Source organism: Juglans microcarpa x Juglans regia, chromosome 2D, assembly GCF_004785595.1.
Source record: "Juglans microcarpa x Juglans regia isolate MS1-56 chromosome 2D, Jm3101_v1.0, whole genome shotgun sequence".
NCBI classification, from domain to species: Eukaryota; Viridiplantae; Streptophyta; class Magnoliopsida; order Fagales; family Juglandaceae; genus Juglans; species Juglans microcarpa x Juglans regia.
In genome coordinates, this window is record NC_054596.1 from 859,195 (window position 1) to 881,710 (window position 22,516).

Here is a 22,516-nt window from a genome sequence, read left to right on the forward strand (position 1 = left end):
CCGCGCGCCGCACAGGCAAGCAAGCCCGCGCGCGCGCGCACGCCCAAGGTGACCATGCCGCACACTCGCATGGCCTTAGCAGATCCTGCCGCACATCCACTTGACCATGGGCCCTGCCGCACGCCAGCACGCCCACGCCCATCCTGCAGAGCACCAGCGAGGTTAGTGGCATGCCCCATGGCGTGCCACCCAGCGCACGGCTCCAGCCCGTGCCATGCAGCCAACGTCCAAGCCATCTACTTGGACCATGCCGAACCAACACTTAGCCATGGGCCAACCAACCAACATGCAACCACTTAGCCCACCATGGGCCCGAGCATGTCACACCATGGTTTAGTCTATGGCTCTATCTTATTATTTTATTTACTTAAGCTTTTAATTAATTGTTATTTACTTTGAAGGGACCATTTTAGGGTTTCCAAGTTGTAACCTATAAATAGGAACCTTAGTCATTGCATGAGGATCTTTTGGAAAATTCCCTTGTGGGTAGACTTTTGTTCTTGAGATCACATTTCGGTGCTAGAGCACTTGGGCTCTTTGGGTGCAATCCGTGAATCCCAAGGAGAGGATCACACCTTGCAATCCGTGAATATGTGTGATTCATTTATCTATCTTGTTTCACAACTTGGTGCAATTCGTGAATCCAAGTTGTGGTTTTAATCTTTTGATTCAAGTTCATCAATAAAGAGGTTTATTTCATCTATGTGCAATTCGTGAATCATAGTTGAATTGGCTTTCTTTTGCTTACTTTGTTCTTGATAATTTTATCATTTGTTCATCTTGTTCATCACGTGTTCATCTTGTTCATCATTTGTTCATTGGTGAAAACCATCCCATTACTATCATCCAATCCGAACAACTCCCATTTCGACCAACACAAGTGTTAGTCAACTTTCCATAGTTGAGTGATCCCTTGTGAAACCCTAGCCGTATTCTTCCATAAGCAATCAAGTTAAATTCGGCAATCACTTGCCTAATTTAACTTGCCCTAGCCGCCACCCATACTTTCCATAGTTAGAGCTCTTATAATTTAGGAACCCTAATTGACCCCTTCCTTCCATATATGGCCATCTCTTGATTCCCTCCAAATCCCATAACTTTAGGAAACCTTCCTAAAGTCAAATTCCTAGCCGTCCAACTCATCCATCCTTGTTCAAACCCTAGCCGACCCACATTCTTCCCAAACCCTAAACTCCAACCCAAAGTGGCGCCAACCCTAGCACCCCCTAGTGTCGTGCGCCACAACCATTCCTAGCCATACACTACCTTAAACCATTCCCTTCTTACCATCATTCTCTTAGCCTAAACACCTAACCTCACCATATCATATCACCCTTTGGTCACATTGACCATCTTTGGACGAGGACCAAGCAAGAGAAGAACTAAGACTCGGTCACTTTGAGGCAAGCTTTGGATTAGCAAGGCAAGTGTTTAGGGACTTGACCGGGGTCCCTAACAATGAAGCAGTACTTGCCATGCTGCATCTTGGAATCCCGACGTTTTTACTAATTAATTTTCCTTTTGAAACGAAATAAATACGATATATATATATATAATATATGTATGTATGTAAAACAAATAATCCATGCATATGTATACGTATATATAATATATATCTTTTAAAATTATAATATTTAACTGCTACCAAAGGTTTTAACTCTGGTCTGATCTGATCTAATTCTTGTTAGATCTGGTGACTGACGTACTTGTTATACGATGAGAAACACGTATTAATTTTAGTGTAACATGTTCTAATTTATCAAATCGATTATTCAGTTCCAACATCTATAAAATATAAATTTTATCAAAATTCTGTCAAATTTTAAAATGGAAAATTAATTAACCAAACGATTTTTTTTATAAAAAATCTACGTAACCTCCTACTACGTGTCAAATTTACTAGGTGCATATATGCAATAGTAAAAAAAATTTTACATCATGTACTTACTACGTGTAAAGTTCCAGTGGCCCCTGATTCCCGAGACCAATGTACGCTCCGCCACAATGACGCCGTGTTAAATGGCAAGCTTCACGCGTAGATCAGAGAGTGAGAGATCAGATAGTGGTGTGTGGAAAATAAGTAGGAGGTATTCAGAACGAAGATCCGCATATCGGGAAATTAAGATGGATACCCACGGAGAGGGAAAGAAGGATGGAGATCACGGGGCGACGGTGTCCGCTGAAGAAGCAGCAGCAGATCAGAAGAAGGGATTCACGGAAACATCGTCGATAGAGGAAATATTCGCGAGCAAGGCAGTGCCTACATGGCAGAAGCAGCTGACGTTGAGGGCATTTGTGGTGAGCTTCGTGCTTGGCATTCTCTTCACCTTCATAGTGATGAAACTGAACCTGACCACCGGTATCATTCCGTCCCTCAACGTCTCGGCGGGGCTGCTGGGCTTCTTCTTTGTCAAGACATGGACCAAGTTACTCGAGAAGGCCGGGATGCTGAGGCAGCCCTTCACCCGGCAAGAGAACACTGTTATTCAGACCTGCGTCGTTGCCAGCTCCGGCATCGCTTTCAGCGGTACTACTACTATTTCAATTAATTGCGCCATGCATCTCCTTTCATAAATTTAATATTGCTCTTTATTTATTTATTTATTTGCTTTAATTTGTAGAATATTATATTGGATAAAATTGTAAGCCTCCATGCATGCATGCACGCGCGCACGCGCTTATTAGTATCGGATCGATCGATGAATTCTGTTCTTGTCATGCTTTGATTAATTCGGTTGAAGATGCAATTTCCATTCGTCGGGCCTCTGATATTCATGAAAGAAAGAGCGTCAAGTTACAGAATCTGGGGTGGCTGCAGCCTGGGGGCCCGGGGGTGTTAATTTGAGATCATATTGTTTTCTTTAGGAGTTGGATGTTGAAATCTAATTTTGATTAAAGATAATCTCTTTTTTTTCCCCTTAGTTAAATATATATAATCGGATCCACAAGTAGTTCATAATATATGGGACCGTGTGATCGAAGATCAGGATGGATGTTCATTAGTTTCATGGTGATGCATGCGAGTTAATTAATTTCGTGCATGCAGATGTGGCTCCCAATCATTAGTGGTATAATTGTAGACACGTCTCATGCAAGTTCTGATATCGGGCAGACAAAATTAATGAGAGATAAGCATCAATCTTTGTTATTGATCATCTTGATCTGCTTCTTCTGATCTGATCTTTTTCTGGCTATGGCTATATACGTGGTCGCTGTGGTAGTGGGTCGATCGGTGTAGAGTTGAGTCAAAAGGTATGGTATAGCAGCCTTTTCGAGCGAGCCTCTGGGATCTCCTGTAAACCCCCATGATATGGTAAAGGGAGGATATTAATTAGGGGAAGCAGTGAGTTGAGATTCCCCTGCAGAGAGCCGGATGAGGGGAGACCTTCACGTCCGGTTTACCTTCAATCCATCTTTGTCCAGCCAGCTCATAACAAAATGTTAGACCAATCTCAGGACTGAATTGGTTGTGTATTACATTCTAATTAACACCTTTTTCCTGTCTTTGATCAAAACTACGTCATATATATTAATATATCCTACAGGACATGTAACATGCAGCTCGTTCGTAAGAGATATATACAGCGTACAGCCGCCAAGATATATCGTTTCTTTAACGATATATGTAGTACGTATGAATTAGATCGTCGATGTGATCCGGGCCAAACATGGAACAAGTACTCGAATAGGATTATTATTTGATTTTGCGAGATAATTAAATTATACTATGTTAATGGTCTGAAAAATGTGTTCTAACAACTGTTTAATTACAAATATAATGTAGCCGAAGAAAGAATATGAAGTATAGAAAAAAAAAAAAAACATAATGCATGCAGAAGATCAGGGCGGTATTGATCTCTGGCCCTAGGACTATGTAACATTAATCTAGGATTGCACACCTTTGCTCTAATTCATTAAGTAGCATCGCATAAAATCTTCACATGCATGTAAATTTTAATTAATACAAAAATAACGATAGATTTACCAAATTAACATAGATAAACAAACAACCATGCAAATGAATGACAGAGCAGGAGTTGAAGTCAAAATTATTAATTAACAGCTTAATTATAATCAAATAAAGACAACAACATTTACTGGCACTTGCCAACCCATAAGTTTTTATGTTCCCCATGTCATATATATATATATATATATATATATTCTGAATACATATATATCACGATCTGGATCTTGAATAATCATGAGCAGGTGGCTTTGGCAGTTACCTCTTTGGGATGAGTGAAGTTGTTGCCAAACAATCTACCGAAGCTAACGATGCTCAAAATATCAAGAACCCAACACTGGGATGGATGATTGGGTTTCTATTTGTAGTTAGCTTTCTTGGTCTCTTTTCGGTTGTGCCTCTTCGAAAGGTAACATACTAACAAACCCGCACTTGTCACATCATGAGCCATTTGATCTTTGAAATATACAGACTACCGCTTAAACTTGATCTTTTCATCTATATGTAGATATTTTAAGTTTTAATATCACATAATTAAAGACTAACGTATAATATTCTTTTTTTTTTCTTTGTTCATATTTATCACATAATCTATATATGATATAAATTCACAAACTGATATATCTTAACATGGTACGTTAAATTATAAATCTATTTTTATTATAAAATAAATTTTATATATCATAGAAAGATATGTCAATTTATAAATTTACTTATATAAAATGTCTGTATGTTTGTATCACTTGATCTCTGTGTGATAATAAGTCTGCTTTATCATAAATTTCGCTTCTCTTCATCTACGAGGAAATGTTTTAAAGATATTTAAGATTGAATCAGGATTGTGTTTCCAATTTCGAATTAAGTCTCTGTTCAGATTTTTTTTTTTTTCAATATATCTAAGGTACGATTCGTTACAGATTATGGTCATAGACTTCAAATTGATCTATCCAAGTGGCACAGCAACTGCCCACCTCATCAACAGCTTCCACACTCCTCAGGGTGCCAAACTAGCGAAGTAATGCCTCGACCATCCTCCACAATGCAATTTCCTTATAATTAAGTTCACTGACACGTTAACTTAGTGCTCATAATTTTTCTGTCAATCTCACATTACAGGAAACAAGTGAGTGCATTGGGGAAGTTCTTCTCCTTTAGCTTTTTCTGGGGCTTCTTCCAATGGTTCTTTACTGCAGGTGATGGTTGTGGATTTGTAAACTTCCCTACATTTGGTCTCAAAGCCTATGATAACAGGTACATATATTAAAAATTATAGTCTTTAGTTCATATTCTGAATAAAAATAGAGACTGAATATTTTGTGGCCAAAATCCAGGTTTTACTTTGATTTCTCAGCTACCTATGTTGGCGTGGGAATGATCTGCCCATATTTAATTAACATATCTCTGCTTATCGGAGCCATTCTTTCATGGGGTATCATGTGGCCTCTGATAGATGCAAAAAAAGGCTCATGGTACCCTGCAGAACTCAGCAGTAGCAGCCTACATGGCTTGCAAGGTTACAGGGTAACTCATCTTAATTTCTATGTTCAAAAGCCTAATAAGGTACTGTTGAAGTACCGATCGCAAAGGACGTTTATGATTTTATGAACTACTGCTTCTTTTTCCTTTTGTCATAGGTCTTCATAGCTATAGCCATGATCCTTGGTGATGGTCTCTACAACTTTTTTAAGGTCCTTGGTCACACTCTATTTGGTTTGTATCACCAACTACAACACAAAGACTCGGCCTCAGTTCTCTCCGTGTCAGATGATCGGTCCTCCCCTGTAATCCCTCAGTCTCTGTCTTACGATGACCAACGTCGGACCCAACTATTTCTCAAGGACCAGATTCCAACATGGTTTGCTATAGCTGGTTATGTCAGCATAGCAATTATATCTGCTGCCACACTTCCTCACATATTTCCCCAGCTCAAGTGGTACTATATTGTGGTGATTTACATTACAGCACCAACACTAGCCTTTTGTAATGCTTATGGTTGCGGCTTGACAGACTGGTCATTGGCATCCACATATGGAAAGCTGGCCATCTTCACCATTGGGGCATGGGCAGGGGCCTCCCATGGTGGGGTTCTCGCAGGTTTAGCAGCCTGTGGGGTCATGATGAACATTGTTTCCACGGCATCTGACTTGATGCAGGACTTTAAGACAGGCTATATGACGTTGGCTTCGCCAAGGTCAATGTTTGTGAGTCAAGTTATTGGGACCGCAATGGGTTGCATTATTTCTCCTTGCGTCTTTTGGCTCTTCTACAAGGCCTTCAAGGATCTTGGATCTCCTGGTTCAGAATACCCAGCTCCTTATGCTCTCGTTTACCGTAATATGTCAATTCTTGGGGTTGAGGGGTTCTCGTCTTTGCCGAAGCACTGCCTCACGCTTTGCTACGCTTTCTTCGCTGCAGCCATAGTTATCAACGGGATCAGAGATTTAGTGGGAAAGAAGAGGGCAAACTTTATTCCACTTCCCATGGCAATGGCAATACCCTTTTATCTTGGAGCATACTTTGCCATTGATATGTGTGTGGGGAGCTTGATCTTATTTGTGTGGCAGAAGACAAACAGGGCTAAGGCTGATGCATTTGGACCTGCTGTAGCGTCCGGGTTGATTTGTGGTGATGGGATTTGGACTTTGCCAAGTTCAATACTCGCTTTGGCAGGTGTTAATCCACCCATTTGCATGAAATTTCTGTCTAGTGGAATGAATGCAAAGGTGGATGATTTCTTAGCTTCTTAAGTACTAATTAGTCTCGTACTGCGCACGTATTTCTGTCTAGCGGTTCTTCATGACTTTCAGCTCTGTGTATAAGTACTACGACGTTTGTGTGTTGTGGGTAGTACTAGTACGTACTTTCTATTTCTTAATGTTTGTTGAAATATGCATTTGTGTGATAGATTTCGATATATAGTTCATTTATAATATTAATACATGTCATGCGATCTAATATCTGATTTTTCAGTACTCTCAAGTCTTAAGAGTTTGGTCAAGAATTCTTAAGAATCTATATTTGTTTTTAATTATGTGCGAATTAAGCTTGTGATCTACATACAGTTATTAATACTATCTAGAGCTAGATCAAGACTAAAATATTAATTAGATATGTTCATTAAAAATATTATATAACTCAAGTTCATATGATCCGTTTCAGAAATCTCTAGACTAGCTTAAAAATTAAGTTCTGTAAATACTCGATCGTTGCCTCAACATGAAGGCAAGGAGATCGGCGAAATTGGGCAGGCTAAGAATAGATTGCTCGCAACGGAGTCGATCCGCACGCTGCGAAATCACCAGGGTCTCGCAGTAGAGAATATGAACGCCTTGACCGCTAGCTAGCAACAAAATCTCATGCATGGCATGCACCGCATCTTGCATATTGTGCGTACGTGCATACGGTTTAAAGCCATTTTTACGTCGCAACACATAAAGCCTCGCGTCCCTTTTTCATTGTAAAATGTGGTTAAAATCGTACTTGTTGCTGTCACTCGTTATTGTACTTGTAATCATGTGGTGTACGAATTAAAGTAAGTGGTAGAAACACCAAATAGCGAATTAAAGTAAGTGGTAGAAACACTAAATTGTAATTAATTAATAGATGGATAACATTTGATATTATCTTTTATTACGTTATCGCATAGTTTGAATAGTAAGACGAGATGGGATGAAATAAGAATTGAATAAAATATTATTATAATATTATTATTTTAAAATTTAAAAAAATTAAATTATTTATTAATATTTTATTTAAGAGTCTGAAAAAATTATAATAATTAAATAAGATGAATTGAGATTATTTTAGTATTCAAATAAGGCCTAATTCTCTGCCAAAAAATTAATTATATTTATACAGTCATTTTGCAGTACATGACACACGAGGGATATATATATATATATATATATATGTATGTATGTATATATGTGCCATATTACCGTCTCAAAAATAGAGGAAAGAAGATTGGAGGCCGAATGAAGGAGTTAGCTACATACGATCCTCCGATTACTTATTCTAGGGAACAGAGAAGAATCTCGTTCGAGTAAAAAAAAAAACTCAAAATAAAAAATAAAAAATGTGAAAAAATACAGCCATGGCATAATATATATAAGATATACGTACGTACTAAAATACAGGAAATAATTATAATCGATCTATAGCCTAAGCCTGAACTTACAGCTCGTACTGCGAGTAGAAATTCCGTTATTAGGAGAAAGGCTATCCACCACCAGACGGCACCTGGCCCTGAACTTGATCTTAAACAGCTTCAATTTTCCAAGCTTTATCCTCACTGGCTGATTAACCCTAAGAGTGAGTGGAACACCTCCCGTCTGTTGCAGCTGCTGTTGGAGTGTAGTCAGCAGGCCTGTCGCGTTCTGCGTTTGTCCTGTCATAGCCACGTTAAGCACCGTCGTGTTCCGGTGTCCCTGGTAGAATTTTGGCAGTGCTCCTTGGCATAGTTTTCTGTCTGTGTACCACACACCTATATTGCTCCCACCCTCATAGTATATTCCAATCTTCTTGTTTGGATTCCTTGCAGTGATCGTCACGTTGAACGTCGCGTATAAGCTGTCATCGCTGCTGAGATTGAATTGGGTAATTTGTATCGTGTCAACCGAGTACTTGGGAAGCTTTGGTCGGAACACCAGGAAGATTATCCCAACAATAATACCGATGATGATTATTAGGAGCACTAGGAGGCATACTGTCCAACAGAGGCATCTACAGAGGCAGCTTCTCTTCTTCTTTGGTGGTTTTGATTGCGTCACGGGGATGGTCGGTTGGAATGGAGCTGGGTGCTGGTGCTGCACCTCTGCGACTTTATCGGATTTAGACGTCCCCGGTGGAACCAACGGAGACTTCGGGCTTGTCTGGGGCGCCTCAACATCGTGGACGGGATGAACTTTCAGATGATCAGCCATTAATGAACGCTCAAGAAAAATAGTAAATGCAGCAGTTTTGGTGATCACCTGCAGTAGTTAAGATCGATTGGGAAGAACGTACGTCGCAGAATGAAATTAATGCTTCGGGTTGGTGTTGTATAAATATATATTAGCTAGTATGGTTTGAAGGAAAGTTGATTTTGCTCAGGTGCAACGTCTTCTGGCAGCTGAAGCTTCCTCTTTTCTGACTTTTTTGGAGGTCGTTGATGTGTGCCGGGCTTTCAAGGGAGTCTTTTTTTTCTACGGGGGAGTCGTTCTTACAATATGCATATATTCTAGAAAGTTTGTATTCTACAACGCGTCTTTATGCCAAGTAACAATTCGTCGCAGCATATTAATTTTCTTATCCAGCGTTAGCAGATGTTAAACATTTCTATATACCAACAATAATTTGATGTGCAGTCACATTTATATATATTTTATGCATTTTACTGATATAATTAGTCAAATTAATTATTTTATATTAAAAATAAGTAAAGCAGTTAATCAGATATGCATAAAAATTATATAAAAGTAAAAAATTAAAAATACGTTAAAATGATGGTATATAGCAAAACTCATATATAAAATATGTATCGATATATGTCTATTTCCGTGTAATTTGCGGTACTTGATTATCAAATAATGTGTCGACTCACGTCATATATAGCCTTCTCCCGCCCATGCACGGCTTTATAAAATTACTATATAAGCATCTGGAGCCACGTGTTGAGGATTAATGCGATATATATAAGGATTTCAAGCACATGATGATCTTGTGATTGAAAAAAATGACCTCAACAGCGTGATCATCTAGATCATGATCAATTAATGTCTTTAATATATATATATATATATATATATATATATAATATGTATATGCTTAATTTTCTAAACACGCATATTGGTGGAATATTAGACGGTAGCAGTTAGCTAGCTTGGTGTAGATGCAGCATGAAGTTACTTATTTGACTTGTCTACCTAGTTCTACTTTTTATCGTCTCTTCGATCCCACGAATGTACTTTCATCATTTCCCACCTAATTAAACTAATTTAGATACATACATGCGATATTTTGAAATATGCATGTTAATATATATATACATATATATATATATATATGATTTTGGTGTCATTACGATCAATAGAGTTACAATATATAAATATATATATATATATATATATATACATATATATTGTAAAGTAGTCAAGCCCAATTAGTCCTGTTTGGCTACACAATTTATTTCATTTCATCTTATCTTATTTAATCATTACGAGTTTCTTAAACTCTTACACAAAATATAATAAATAATTTATCATTTTTAAATATAAAAATAATAATAATAATAATAATAATAAATTATATCCTAATAATACTTTATTTATTTTTTATTTAATCTCATATCATCTACAACCAAATAAGACAGTCGCATGAGAACAAAGAACAGAACCTTTTTTGTTTTCTTTTTTAATTAAGCACCTATATATTAGAAAAATATAATACTCAACAGGGCTGCCCGGGACCGAGCCTACCAACACAAGGAGGCTAAAGAGGACTCATCTAATATTTCAAAGGAGCGAAAGTCGATCCACTAGTTTTGCAATTAATTGCAATTATTTATATATATATATATAGATATAATTAATTACATATGAGTAGTGAATTTGTTTATTATTCCATGCAGCTTGGAAAGGGAAATAACATTTTTTTGTATTGCAAGTTAAGAGGTGGAGGAGTTTAAGCAATATTTCTCTAGTTTGTAGGAAATAATGAGTGTTTGGCGTGCAGCCACATTGGAATTAGCTAGCTAGGCATTAATGTTACGGATTCTAATGATGAACATGGTCAAGTCCATGCCATAGGTTTGTCAAGTATGATGAAATATAAATTTTTTATTTCATCTTATTATTATAATATTTTTAAAAATTTTATATAAAATATAATAAATAATTTAACTTTTTTAAATCTTAAAATAATAATAATATTAAAAAAATAATATTTTAAACTTTCATCTAAAATAAAAAATTCTGATCCCATTATCCAAACGTATCAAGCTTTCCCGCTAGCTCTAGATCCGTCCTTTTTAGTGTTTCCAATGGAATACGCGATATATATATATATTTTTAAAGAAAGAATTAGAACATGAAAGAGTCATGCCAATCAGCCAACTCCATCCCCAACAACACGTGGCATATATATATATATATATATATATATATATATATATATATATATATATATGATCAATAGATTCTAGATTTTGTAACGGGAGCGTGTAAAATATAAATACCTGTTATTTTTTTAACCTTTATTGAAGCAGGTGGTATTGGAAATTGCATTGACATCATGCCTGTCATCACCACACGGTCCACACCTTCGTTTTTTCCTTTAATTTTAAGTGATCTGTTTTTACAGAAGAATAAGTACCGTCGGGAAAAAACATCTAAACAAAAAACATCATTATAACCCTTTAAAAAATATATTTCAAATCATTAGATATGACTAGGAAGTAGCTAGGAAGGTCAACATCTAAACAAAACAAAAAACAAAAAATCATTATTCGTTAAAAAGTGTTTTGAATCTTTGATGGTTCATGTGTTAAAAATAGTACGAGGTTATAATTAGTAACTGGTACAAGAAACGGCCCACATGCATATCCCTTGAGATAAGGGTCGTCGGATCCACGATCTGCATGCATGAGTTGTTTGGGGCAATCCCATTTTAATTCAGTAACGGGCCGGCCTCCTTCCTGTGAACATTTCCAGCACAAGAACTTCATAGCCTATATACAGACATGATTTCCCAACACCCATATTGCATCCATACTCTGCAATTCATTTGTTTAACCTACTCCAAACTGAATATTCTATAACTACTTTTAGCAGTTCTCTATTATATGGGACAGACAGGAATTTATGATTAAGGTTCTGTAAATGGATCTGAATAATGCATCTGAAAAATCTCAAAATTATTGCGGGCGTTATAAATGGCATACTCGTGAAAGAAATAAATTACTCGAATTCGAGTTATGATTTATGTACAGTTTTTTTTTTTTTTTTTTCTAAAATATATATATTTTATAATATTGTGTAAAATAAGAGTTGATTATATAAAATTGGTATACCAACACCATCAAATCAACTGGATGTAAAATAATTGGATTCACGTTATTTGTATAAAAGAGTAATACTATATATAGTTATGAAGTATCTAAATACAATGTAGTCATTTTAAAAAAGAGTGAGATTTACTATTAAAAATTATTATTTTTTATATAAATTTAATATTTATTTATTTTTTTTTAAATAATTATACGATACTTATATACTCACGACCGTAACAATTATTTTTTTATTATATACAGTACACACTCGTAGAATAACTACCGCATAATTTTTGGAAAAAAAAAAAAGATATATTATTAAATAATTAGTTTTTTTTTTTTTAACGCTGACGCAACTCCACGATCGGGAATATGATTTCTAGTCGTGCAAGGCTAACAAGTGGCGTCCTTGTGCCTTTGCCATCAGTTAAGCGTTTACTGGTGCTCTAACTCTGCGTTGTTTGTGGTTCTGTACATTTGCAGATATTCTTGGCGTGGGAAAATGAGGCCGTGTCTGTCGACTGCCACTGCCTATGCCATCGTCCCCTCCTACTCTTGCCGTTTTCATGTACCTCTCTCTCTTAATAATTTCTCATTTTCCACACCTTCCCCTTCTCCATCATGTATATCTACTTCCATCAAGTCTACCCATCAATTTCTATACAATAGCAGCAGCGTCTTCAGGAAGAGGATTATTTTCACTGGTTTTGAAGCAGATTCGAAGAATATTGTCAAATGCACCGGCGGCACAAACATCGAATTTGAAGAAAAGGAGAATGAACAGGAAGCCGTTGATTTTGATTGTCTTGGGACAGGGCAGGATGTCTCCCCTTCCTCCTCCACATCCAATTTTGAAGAAACGGTTGCTCTGCCAGACGATAATTCGGTAGCACTGGGAGCAGTGTGGGAATGGGCGGTGTTGGTGTCTCCCTTCTTCTTTTGGGGCACGGCCATGGTGGCCATGAAAGAAGTCATTCCAAAGTATGGCCCTTTCTTCGTTTCCTCTTTCCGCCTCATTCCCGCCGGCTTTCTCCTGATAGCATTCGCCGCTTCACGTAATCGCCCCTCCCCCTCTGGACTCACCGCTTGGCTTTCCATCTCTCTTTTCGCGCTCGTCGATGCCACCTGTTTCCAGGTCACCTTCTCTATCTACTTTTTTTTAAAAAAATTATTAATTAAGTAATTTTCTTGTTATTAACAAAAAAACGTTGATAATGGTGGAACAGGGTTTTCTTGCTGAAGGGTTACAAAAGACGTCGGCCGGTCTGGGTAGTGTACGTTATTGCACAATGCACTCTTCATTGCTTCATCGATTTTCATTACAATTCCATTCATGTAAAGGTTGCCACTTTTATTACTTAAACCACACACACACACACACAAACGAAATGGTTGTCTTTCCCTTGTGTCTAAATGGCGACAAGTCTTGGCATGCTAATAAATCATGGATTTAAACTACTCTTCCAAAGGACCAGCCACAACATTGAGATTTTGCGAGCAAGCACTGCACAAGATACTATAAGTTGAATAAAAATATGGGAAATCAATTTCTTTAGCCATCTACCAGCTTTTGTGAAAATCAAAGGCTTAAGGTTCCGTAAAATCTTTTGTTGGCTCGGACTAACGACGTTTTCCAAAATGCAGGTGATAATTGACTCTCAACCTTTAACAGTGGCTATACTCGCAGCGTTGTTATTTGGTGAGTCCATTGGGTTTGTTGGAGCTGCGGGGCTTGTACTCGGTGTAATAGGACTCTTACTCCTTGAGGTAAGCTTTTGTGCTGGATCTTGGTGTGTGCTAAATGCTCTGGAGTTTTGGTTTTCTCGGCTTCACAAAAAACTCCATTTGCACAACTCGTTTAAGGCTAAGTTCATGTGAAATGCTAGCAATGAATATCCCATTCCTCGTTTATGGTTCTTTTGAATGTTAATGTTCTTCTAAGAGAAAAGGAGTGGCCTAATCTAATTAACTTCATCTATTTATTTTAAATATTCTTATCTTCACACTTGTGTTCTTTCTACTATCGTTCTTTTAAGAAATTCATTGATGTCTTTCATGAGGGTGCACTCAGCAAGTCAACAACCAATATTTTGATGTCTGCTGTACAACAGATGCCTGTGCTTTTTTATTCCTGTGGAATAGCTTGCATATTTTGGTACATAGTCCCTAACATCTCCCCCACCTCCTCCTTACCGTTTACCCTTGCCCAAGCAGAACGCCTGATTGAAGCACTCAACAAATGCCTCTCCCTTCACTTTTTTGTATTTATGATGCATTATACAAATTTTGTGGCGACACTGTCCTTTCATGCTATAGAAGACTTTTCTGACTTATTTTTGCTATCTTAGCAACTAAGGTTTTGTAGAAACCTATTAACTTGGCCTATGTGGCTTTTGTATAAACTCGAGCTTTATTCTGCAGGTACCTGCACTCACTTTTGATAAGAGTAACTTTTCCCTGTGGGGAAGTGGGGAGTGGTGGATGCTTCTTGCTGCTCAGAGCATGGCAGTTGGCACAGTCATGGTCCGCTGGGTTTCGAATTATTCAGATCCTGTCATGGCAACTGGATGGGTAGGCTGTACCATCTCAAGTAGTAGTTTAGTTGCGATTATTATGATTGGTAATTTCTCATAGCGTTGTTGATATTGCCTCTGAAATTATGACTGGTAATTTCTAATTTGAACTTTGTAATTTCGTTTGTTATTTCAGCTAGTAGTCCTAATGTCTTGGAAGAAGTTGTTTTTCCCCTGAATCTGTACCATTGAGAGTTTTGATTGATAAGTAGATTGCACACAATTTTTAGTATAAATCTGGTGGACTTTGTTTTTAGCTCTTTATATCTAATGGCACTTAATTCTAATCATTACTTATCAGCATAATCACATGGTATATTTGTGTTTAGAATGTTCTAGGATGTTCCACAGTAGATACTCTGAAGAAATGAAGAGACCTTAGGGAGGCTAATAGACATTTTGTTGCAGCATATGGTTATCGGTGGTATCCCTCTTGTGATATTCTCCATTCTTAATCACGATCCTGCTGCCAATGGGATTCTCAAGGAGTTCACTGCTCCCGATGTGCTGGCACTCCTGTATACCTCCATTTTCGGAAGTGCTGTTAGTTATGGTGTATACTTCTATAGCGCAACAAAAGGTCATCTTTAAATTTTTATTTTTTTTAATCTTCTTATCTATTTTTCAAACTGTATTGAAAATCTCCTGTTATGAAATCTTATATGGTAGCAAAGTTGTTTATTCCAGGTTTTCTTATGAATCATCGTAATGGGTCATGAGCTGCAGAAAATATTAATAAAAGCAATTTTACTATTTGCTCTATAATTTATCACTTTGCTGTTTCTCCAGATATGATACGCATCCTCTTACAACTAGATTTAATTAAGATCTATAGCTCAAATAAATTTTGAATCATCAAAGTCATATTTTTCTTTTTTACTTTTACTAAACCAAACATGAAAAGCAATGATAAGTAGTAATATTGGTATAGTCCAGATATCAAACCTTTCACTATCTTCCGCCATAAGCAAGGAGGGTCTATCAATAAAATTGGGGCTTTGTCCTCTTTCATTGAAAAAAGAAAAAGGAAGTATAGTCCAGATATCAAACCTTTCACTATCCTTCCAAATACCTTTCTCTTAGCATGTTAAATTATACTTGTATTGCCGACACTGTAGACAATTGTTACTGTAACCCTGGGATGCTAACAGAGAGCAATGCCAACCAAATTGTTATTTGAGTGCTGTTTAGCAATCCACATAAGCAAAAAAGTTAAGAAAGAAACAGAGAAAAGAAAACAAAGACGAACAAAATTTTTGGTCCCTATACTCAATTTGGTTGTTGAGAAGAACATTGGAGAATACAGGTAAAACTATATTCCTGTCGCTATATTCATTTGGAGGTATTATTTTTCAGTTCATCCAAACACTAGACAGTCTGCTACCTTGCTGAAAAAGTGTAACTATAATATCAAGATCGTGTTTATGCTGAGCTCGCCAACTTATTTCCTTAAGAGTTCAGTGGGTATGATTACAAAAATACCCAACGATTTTGTATAGACACCGTTTGTTTTGAATTTTAGTGCAGAAGCCTCTGTCTGCAATTCACATGATTGATTTTGAGATTTTAGTTTGGAATTGATGACTCCTTGCTAATGTATTTCAGGTAGCTTGACAAAGCTGAGCTCCCTTACCTTTCTAACCCCAATGTTTGCGTCAATTTTTGGGTAAGGTGACCCAACCATCAAAAGGAAGAGAGTTATAATGCTTTCAGATGTTCACTTAAATCAAGCTTTTTTGGAATCTTACGAATTTGTTTTTTTAACAAAAATTGTTTGCACTCCATCAATCTGTGATTTCAGGTTTATATATCTCGGTGAGACCTTCTCGCCCTTCCAACTAGTTGGGGCGGTTGTTACCTTGGCTGCAATATACATGGTTAACTACAGGAATGTTGTGGAATGAATCGTTTGACCCATATGGATCGCTTTAACATGGTAACAAAATGAAAGCAAGACTCATTCGGAAGCTAGCTCTGGACTCTCATGACTTGGTATGGAGATGTATACGCGCGCACACTTGGATACAGACTTAAACCATGCATGCTGCAGGACATTACTATAAATACGGGCTTCAGTTATTTTTGTCAATTTGCTAAGCTTAGTGAGGTTCTTAAAGATTGGAGCTCAAGCTATTATGTCTGAGCAACAGTATCATGGTAGATTGCTCATTGAAACCTAACTCAGCTCTAAGCCCTCCATGGGGATCAGTCAATTTGTGTAACAGTATCATGGTAGATTCCTTGGGAGAAATTGTAAGGTTGAGGGTCAAATATTCCTTCGAATTATTTGTACCATATATGTGTTGAAGGTCAAGGTATGTTAGAGCTCTCTACCATACTGTGTTGAAAATGACTCAAGTTTGCTTGTATATTTGATGTAAGTTGCGCTGGTTAGGATTTTGTAGGAAATACATTTTGGACTGTTCAACAGTGTTGGAAACGTCGACAGTGAGCTTAATTACCCATTTATTTTGACTTGTGAAAAAAATTATCCATCTACTTTCCAAAACTGGGTTCTGCTAGGGACACTTGGTCCATGTAAGGGTCTGTTTACACGGACCCACGTTTCCCAAACATAAGTGTTTGGAAATTAGATACATGCTAGCTCGTTTGGGTCAAAATCATTACTCTTTTTTCGTAGATATAAATATAGACGACGTCCTTTTTGTCTGGTCGGAACATAAGATACACGTTATCAAAATTCATCTCATAGATGCGCAGTTTTATTTGTCACGTTCTTTGGGCAAGCTCTAGACGCTGAAAAGCACTACTTTGATCCCCCCGGTTGCATCTTTTGACCCTGTGATCTCTGATTAGGGTGCACTGAAACAATGGTAAACATTACATTACAAATGATAAAATCTGTTGTGAAGGATGACTGAAAAAAGGGGGTCAAAAGTAAACATTACAAATTACAATGGTTGCAAGTATGCAACCCCCCAAACACAAACTGGAGAATCCTCTTCTCCAATCAGTAAATACAATCAAATGGAAAGTCATTCAAAACATCTTTATGTGGATGCAGCAGTTGCTGCAACAACAGGAATCGTGTGTAGACCTCTGGTGACGCCAAGCCTGCCACGCCCAATCCCACGGCTCTGCTGGGGTTCACAGTCTCTCTTTTTCCCACTCAATCTCTTGCTAGCTTCATCCATATTGCTAACTGGTTCAGATAGTACACTCCCCTGTGGCCTCTTCTGATCTTCCTCTCTTGTGTTCAATCTTGAAGTCCAGCAGTCAGTTGAATCAGCAGAATTGGGCTCCCATGAAGAAGAAGAAAAGCCCCAATGTTGTTGACCCCCGCTGACAAAACTGTTGCTACCCGACGATTCTTGGTCCTCCATATCTTCTCCACCTAATCCACAACCCCTCCTCACTGTTACATACTTGTGAAAGCTTGGCTCCATTACATCGTCGCTGACGGCTATCTCAGATTCTATGAAAGGGTCTTTGGCCTCTGCTACCATCTTCCCGACAAGAGGATTGCCCATTGAAATATTGTAGGCAGTCCTGCTAGATTGATATGTTGGGGGGCTTTTTCTGTCATCAGAGAAAGCACAGGACAGATTAGAACTTGTGGTGGAGTTCAGGTCAGCAACAGCTTCGAGGATAGAACAGGCCTTGGTGACGCAAGCTGGAAGGGAAACAGAAGCTGTATTCGTGTTCTTTTGGTGAAAATTCTGGATATCTTCTAGCAACAGCGTAGTATAGGACGGGTTAGGATTCAACAAAGTTTCGGGATTGAGGTCTAGGTCTCGCGATCTCCTAGAGGACCTGCTTCTTGTTAACTTCTGTGGGTTCAGGCTTTCAGCATCGACATGGCCGGTCATTGATGATTTTTCTAGAGCTTCTTCCACAGTCAGTTGCCGCTTTTCCTTCGGTATGCAATTGACAGTCACAACCTGGTTGTCCAGTGGACCTCTGCTGCTGGTTTTGTAGTTCGTCCCTTGAACAACAGCTCTGTTGCTCATACTGTTTACTATCTCAGGATTTGGTTTCTGCAATGGAGAACGCCAGATGATGTACTTGACTTAAAAAAATGAATGCTTGATGATGTAATAATTGTATTTTCTAAGAAAGCAGGAGTAGGAGATCATTATTGTTTAGTTTACACAAAAGCAAGCAAAAGAATAGTCCTATGGGTCAATTAGCCATGGCCTGCATATATTTTCACTCAAGAAATGCAGAAACGTTTGTGCATACATTAGAGCAGTTGATCACCTGATTCAGAACATTAGTGGAATCCTTGAGAACCATCCCCCCTTCTCCTTCATTGTCTCTTTTATTTCTATTTAGTACCTTGCTATTGCTGCTACTGTTGTTGAGTGGTTGTGGATATGCGAGGGAGTTGGGGTCGATCTCACTCAATGGGTTTCTTCTGCAAGGAGAATGCTCTGCTTTCCTTGAAGAGCTGCGGCTAAGTGACGGCTGCTGCTGATTGTCATTGGAAATCTTTGTATGTGCATTTGCTCTTGCTGGGGACTGGGACCGTGGCGATGAAGCACCCCTTGAACCTGCCGTCACTGCCTCGCTGCCAACATTTCTCCTAACTGAAATCCTCTTGACAGCAGTGGCTGTTGCAGATTCTCCTCCTCCACCATTGTTACTCTTATCCATCACCAATGATGAAACAGTAGCAGGGACCGAGACCATCTTTCCTGGCCTATTTCCATTCTTGGCAGTATTTGCTGTAGCAGGTGCACTCCCAGTCGTAGTACTAGCAGGAGTGGTGGTTTCAGACGATCGTCTACCGGGGGATCGGCTCACTCGTCTCTCCCGGCTGCTTGAGCGCTGTTGTTGGTCTCGTTCTCTGCTGGGTGTTCTTCTCCTACCTTGAGAAGATGAAGAAGGCCTCGGTGATTGGCGGTGGCGTTGTCGGTGTTGTCGTCTTTCATCCTCCTCACACAAGTCATTGTTCTCAATGACATTGGCTTTCTTTTGATTATCATCAGCGGCAACAACCTCGTCGAAGTCATAGCTCCTCTTGGAACCCGAGTACTTTCTGCTACGGTCATAAGTAGCGGAAGAGGTAGTAGCCTTGCCGGAAGAGCTTCGGCTAAGCCTTCCGCACTGAATCAGAATGGCATCCACCTCTTCTTTCGTGCAACTTGATGTCCTTACACCCACACCCGCTGCTGCAGCTTGGGTAACCTTGTTGCCAATTGATTCATCTGCCGATTCATTAGATGTAGTCGTAGCAGCAGCAGTAGGGGTAAGCCCGTGCGGTACTAATGGAGCATCTTGTTGAGGAGGTGGGCTTCTAGAATCTCTTCCTCTGTCTCTACCGTCATGGCTCTTCCGGTGCTTGATGACAAAAATCTCCTTTTTCACTGGGCCGCCTTCATCTTCTTCCACTTTTTGGTCTTGATCTTGAGTCGCCTGCGCAGTCTTCTTCTTCATCTTCATTTTTGGCTCACCACTCTCCGCTTTAACTTTGTGGGTGGTACTATTTTCACAATCTGTGGCATCGTCGTTGTGGGAAGTGTTTGGAAGTGCCATTGCCGCTGAAGAGACGGCAGCAACAGAAGGAGAGGAAGAAGACCCTCTCTTCTTGCTGAAACAAGCACCCATGGTGGCTTTGTAAATTACAAAGAAATTACAAAGAGACACAGAGAGTGTGTCGTGTCTCTAGAAGAATGGAAACAACGATAGGAACGTCGGAATGCTTGCAGAGTAGTTGTAAGGAAAAGTTACGAGAAAGGGAAAAGGGAACGGAAGAGAGGAGAAAGAAGGATTTGAATTGTGGTAGATAAGGAACGGTCGGTAATAGATAAGGGGGGAAGAGAGAGGGAGGCTGCTACTGTATCCGAGGAGCACTTTTTAAAAAGTTCGAGATTTGATTTGAGAGAGAGAGAGAGAGAGAGAGAATTTCAAATTTTTGACAAAGGGGCGGGCACGTAATCTCTGCACACAGAGCCGTTGGAGAGACAGGAGTCGTTGGATCGTTGTGCTCTCGCTACTGTACTCCAATGATGCCTCCCCACCAACTTGAATTTTTATTGAATTATAATTGTTAACGTCGTTGTTTTTTATTATTTTTTTAAGATTCAAATCTCTGTACAACGGCTATCTAATGTGAATCCTGACTCCTTCCTTCTTGGGTTCCGATCAACCCCTGCCACCCACAATTCCGCTTGAATTTTTGAACAAGATCTTGTCTCTCCACCATTGTACGGAAATTCCATAAGACCAAGGCTTAGTTTGGAAAGTAAATTTATCTTAATTTATTATTATAATTTTTTTAAATTTTAATATAAAATATAATAAATAATTTAATTTTTTTAAATTTTAAAATGATAATAATAATAATAAATAATATTATAATAATATTTTATTATCTCAACTCAGCTCAATTTAACATCTAAACATACTCTGAATTCCAATATTCTCATCCCCTGCAAATACTAGCTAATGATATACTTAGAGCACTCTCAATGGCTTTTGTATTATACAAAAAATGTAAATAATTTAAAGAATTGTTCTAAAAAGAACCTCCATCCGATTATGTAAAATGAACTGTAAAATACATTTAGCTACAGTACCCCACTACATGTAGCGGGTACTGTTCATCTTGTAAAAAAATTTTTATTGTTGATATTTCATTTACTCCCTCATTTTTATTTATTTTGATTTTTATCATATAAGTAAATTCTTTTTATTGTTCATCATTTAAAACACATATTTCATTTTCTTCTAAAAAATATCTTGGAATTATTTTTAAACCAATTTTTTCATATTTGATTTTATTTTTAATTTTTATTTGGCTTATATATTTTTGTTTTACGTGTATATGACTGAATTATTTTACATTGTATATAAAAATAAATTGCAGATATAAAAAAATATATGGATATTTTAAATTTATTGGTAGAAATGAAATATTTAAAAAGAATAAAAAAATAATATTTAAATGATATAAAGAAAAAATAGATAAGCTAATAGATGACATATTGTAAAAGTCAGTATGTAATATAGAAAAAGTGAGTTTTGGTGATGTATTTTAAAAGATAAGATAAAGAACCCATTAGGAGTGCTCTTATACATCATTTATTAATATTTTACAATTTATTTATTTTTAATCATGATATACACACAATATATTGTACAACAAATTACACAACAATATTATAAAATGAGGATATTTTTATAAAATTATATTACTTTTATAAGATGCTTTACAAAAATACCACTTATTTAAAACATAGTTGTGTAAAGTGCTATAAAAAATGTTGTGTAAATCATTTTCTATTTTTTTTCCTTTTGCTCATTGAATTTGGATTAAAAATTTCAAAATGTGATATTTTGCATAATATAAAAAAAATTAAATTCAATCAACTAACATAATCACGTAATTTAATTAAAAATAAATTCAATTTTATAAAACCTGACTTTCTTTTTCTCTTTAAGTCAATTTTTATAAAATTGAATTTATTTTGAATTAATTTACATGAATACGCCGGTTGATTAAATTTATTTTCTTCTAAATCATGCAAGAAAGTCATATTCTAAGATTTTTAATCCAGATTAAAAAAAAAAAAAAAAAAAACCCTAAGGAGTAAGACAGTAGTAGTAAAAGAGGTGGAAGGGTATCATTGCCCTCCATTTAAATACTGAAGGTTGAGTTCAACATGAACGAGTTTTGCTATTCATCATCCCCACACATCTCACTTATTTTTATTTTTATTTTCAATTCATTTTTTAATTTTTATTTTATTTTTTATAAACTAATTGAGTTATTCTACTCATCATCTATACATCGCAAATTTGATAAGAAAAAATAAAAAAAAAAATTATGTAGTATATAGTATAAAGATGATGAATAGATTTTTACTGATGAATATAAGTTAACATGAAATAACAATGCCTACGATCCTTTAGAATTCTTCTTTTTTATATTGAGAGCCGTAAGGCCAGGCAGTCCAACATGTCTTATGGGTCCTGCACTATATT

General features: G+C 37.3%; 4 protein-coding genes across 4 annotated transcripts; 2 read left to right on the plus strand and 2 right to left on the minus strand.

Moving 5' to 3' along the window:
- The first annotated feature begins 1,993 nt into the window (after positions 1-1,993).
- Positions 1,994-6,906, plus strand: LOC121249613 (probable metal-nicotianamine transporter YSL7). Its single transcript, XM_041148334.1, has 6 exons — positions 1,994-2,527; positions 4,213-4,376; positions 4,885-4,982; positions 5,084-5,218; positions 5,299-5,488; positions 5,602-6,906. The coding sequence occupies exons 1-6, from the start codon at positions 2,020-2,022 to the stop codon at positions 6,712-6,714; spliced, it is 2,208 nt and encodes a 735-aa protein (XP_041004268.1). The 5' UTR covers positions 1,994-2,019; the 3' UTR covers positions 6,715-6,906.
- Positions 6,907-8,031: 1,125 nt separating this feature from the next.
- LOC121249614 (NDR1/HIN1-like protein 6) lies at positions 8,032-8,998 on the minus strand. Its single transcript, XM_041148335.1, has one exon. The coding sequence runs from the start codon at positions 8,887-8,889 to the stop codon at positions 8,122-8,124; it is 768 nt and encodes a 255-aa protein (XP_041004269.1). The 5' UTR covers positions 8,890-8,998; the 3' UTR covers positions 8,032-8,121.
- A 3,423-nt stretch (positions 8,999-12,421) lies between these two features.
- LOC121249615 (WAT1-related protein At3g02690, chloroplastic) lies at positions 12,422-16,899 on the plus strand. Its single transcript, XM_041148336.1, has 7 exons — positions 12,422-13,128; positions 13,220-13,267; positions 13,638-13,760; positions 14,415-14,564; positions 14,975-15,146; positions 16,172-16,232; positions 16,368-16,899. Exons 1-7 carry the CDS (start codon positions 12,496-12,498, stop codon positions 16,468-16,470), a joined length of 1,290 nt encoding a protein of 429 aa, XP_041004270.1. The 5' UTR covers positions 12,422-12,495; the 3' UTR covers positions 16,471-16,899.
- A 486-nt stretch (positions 16,900-17,385) lies between these two features.
- On the minus strand, positions 17,386-20,403 carry LOC121249617 (uncharacterized protein At1g65710-like). Its single transcript, XM_041148337.1, has 2 exons — positions 18,788-20,403; positions 17,386-18,564 (listed from the first exon to the last, which is right to left on the minus strand). Exons 1-2 carry the CDS (start codon positions 20,135-20,137, stop codon positions 17,578-17,580), a joined length of 2,337 nt encoding a protein of 778 aa, XP_041004271.1. The 5' UTR covers positions 20,138-20,403; the 3' UTR covers positions 17,386-17,577.
- Between the last annotated feature and the right edge of the window lie 2,113 nt (positions 20,404-22,516).

Excerpts from the sequence above, each read along its gene's own strand:
- LOC121249613 (XM_041148334.1), top strand. The coding sequence starts at position 2,020 with ATGGCAAGCTTCACGCGTAGATCAGAGAGTGAGAGATCAGATAGTGGT. Across the intron at positions 4,377-4,884 it reads CGGTTGTGCCTCTTCGAAAG|ATTATGGTCATAGACTTCAA; the intron begins GTAACATACTAA and ends GATTCGTTACAG. Across the intron at positions 5,489-5,601 it reads ATGGCTTGCAAGGTTACAGG|GTCTTCATAGCTATAGCCAT; the intron begins GTAACTCATCTT and ends CTTTTGTCATAG.
- LOC121249614 (XM_041148335.1), bottom strand. The coding sequence starts at position 8,889 with ATGGCTGATCATCTGAAAGTTCATCCCGTCCACGATGTTGAGGCGCCC.
- LOC121249615 (XM_041148336.1), top strand. The coding sequence starts at position 12,496 with ATGAGGCCGTGTCTGTCGACTGCCACTGCCTATGCCATCGTCCCCTCC. Across the intron at positions 13,129-13,219 it reads TCGATGCCACCTGTTTCCAG|GGTTTTCTTGCTGAAGGGTT; the intron begins GTCACCTTCTCT and ends ATGGTGGAACAG. Across the intron at positions 14,565-14,974 it reads CTGTCATGGCAACTGGATGG|CATATGGTTATCGGTGGTAT; the intron begins GTAGGCTGTACC and ends ATTTTGTTGCAG.
- LOC121249617 (XM_041148337.1), bottom strand. The coding sequence starts at position 20,137 with ATGGGTGCTTGTTTCAGCAAGAAGAGAGGGTCTTCTTCCTCTCCTTCT. Across the intron at positions 18,565-18,787 it reads CCACTAATGTTCTGAATCAG|AAACCAAATCCTGAGATAGT; the intron begins GTGATCAACTGC and ends TCTCCATTGCAG.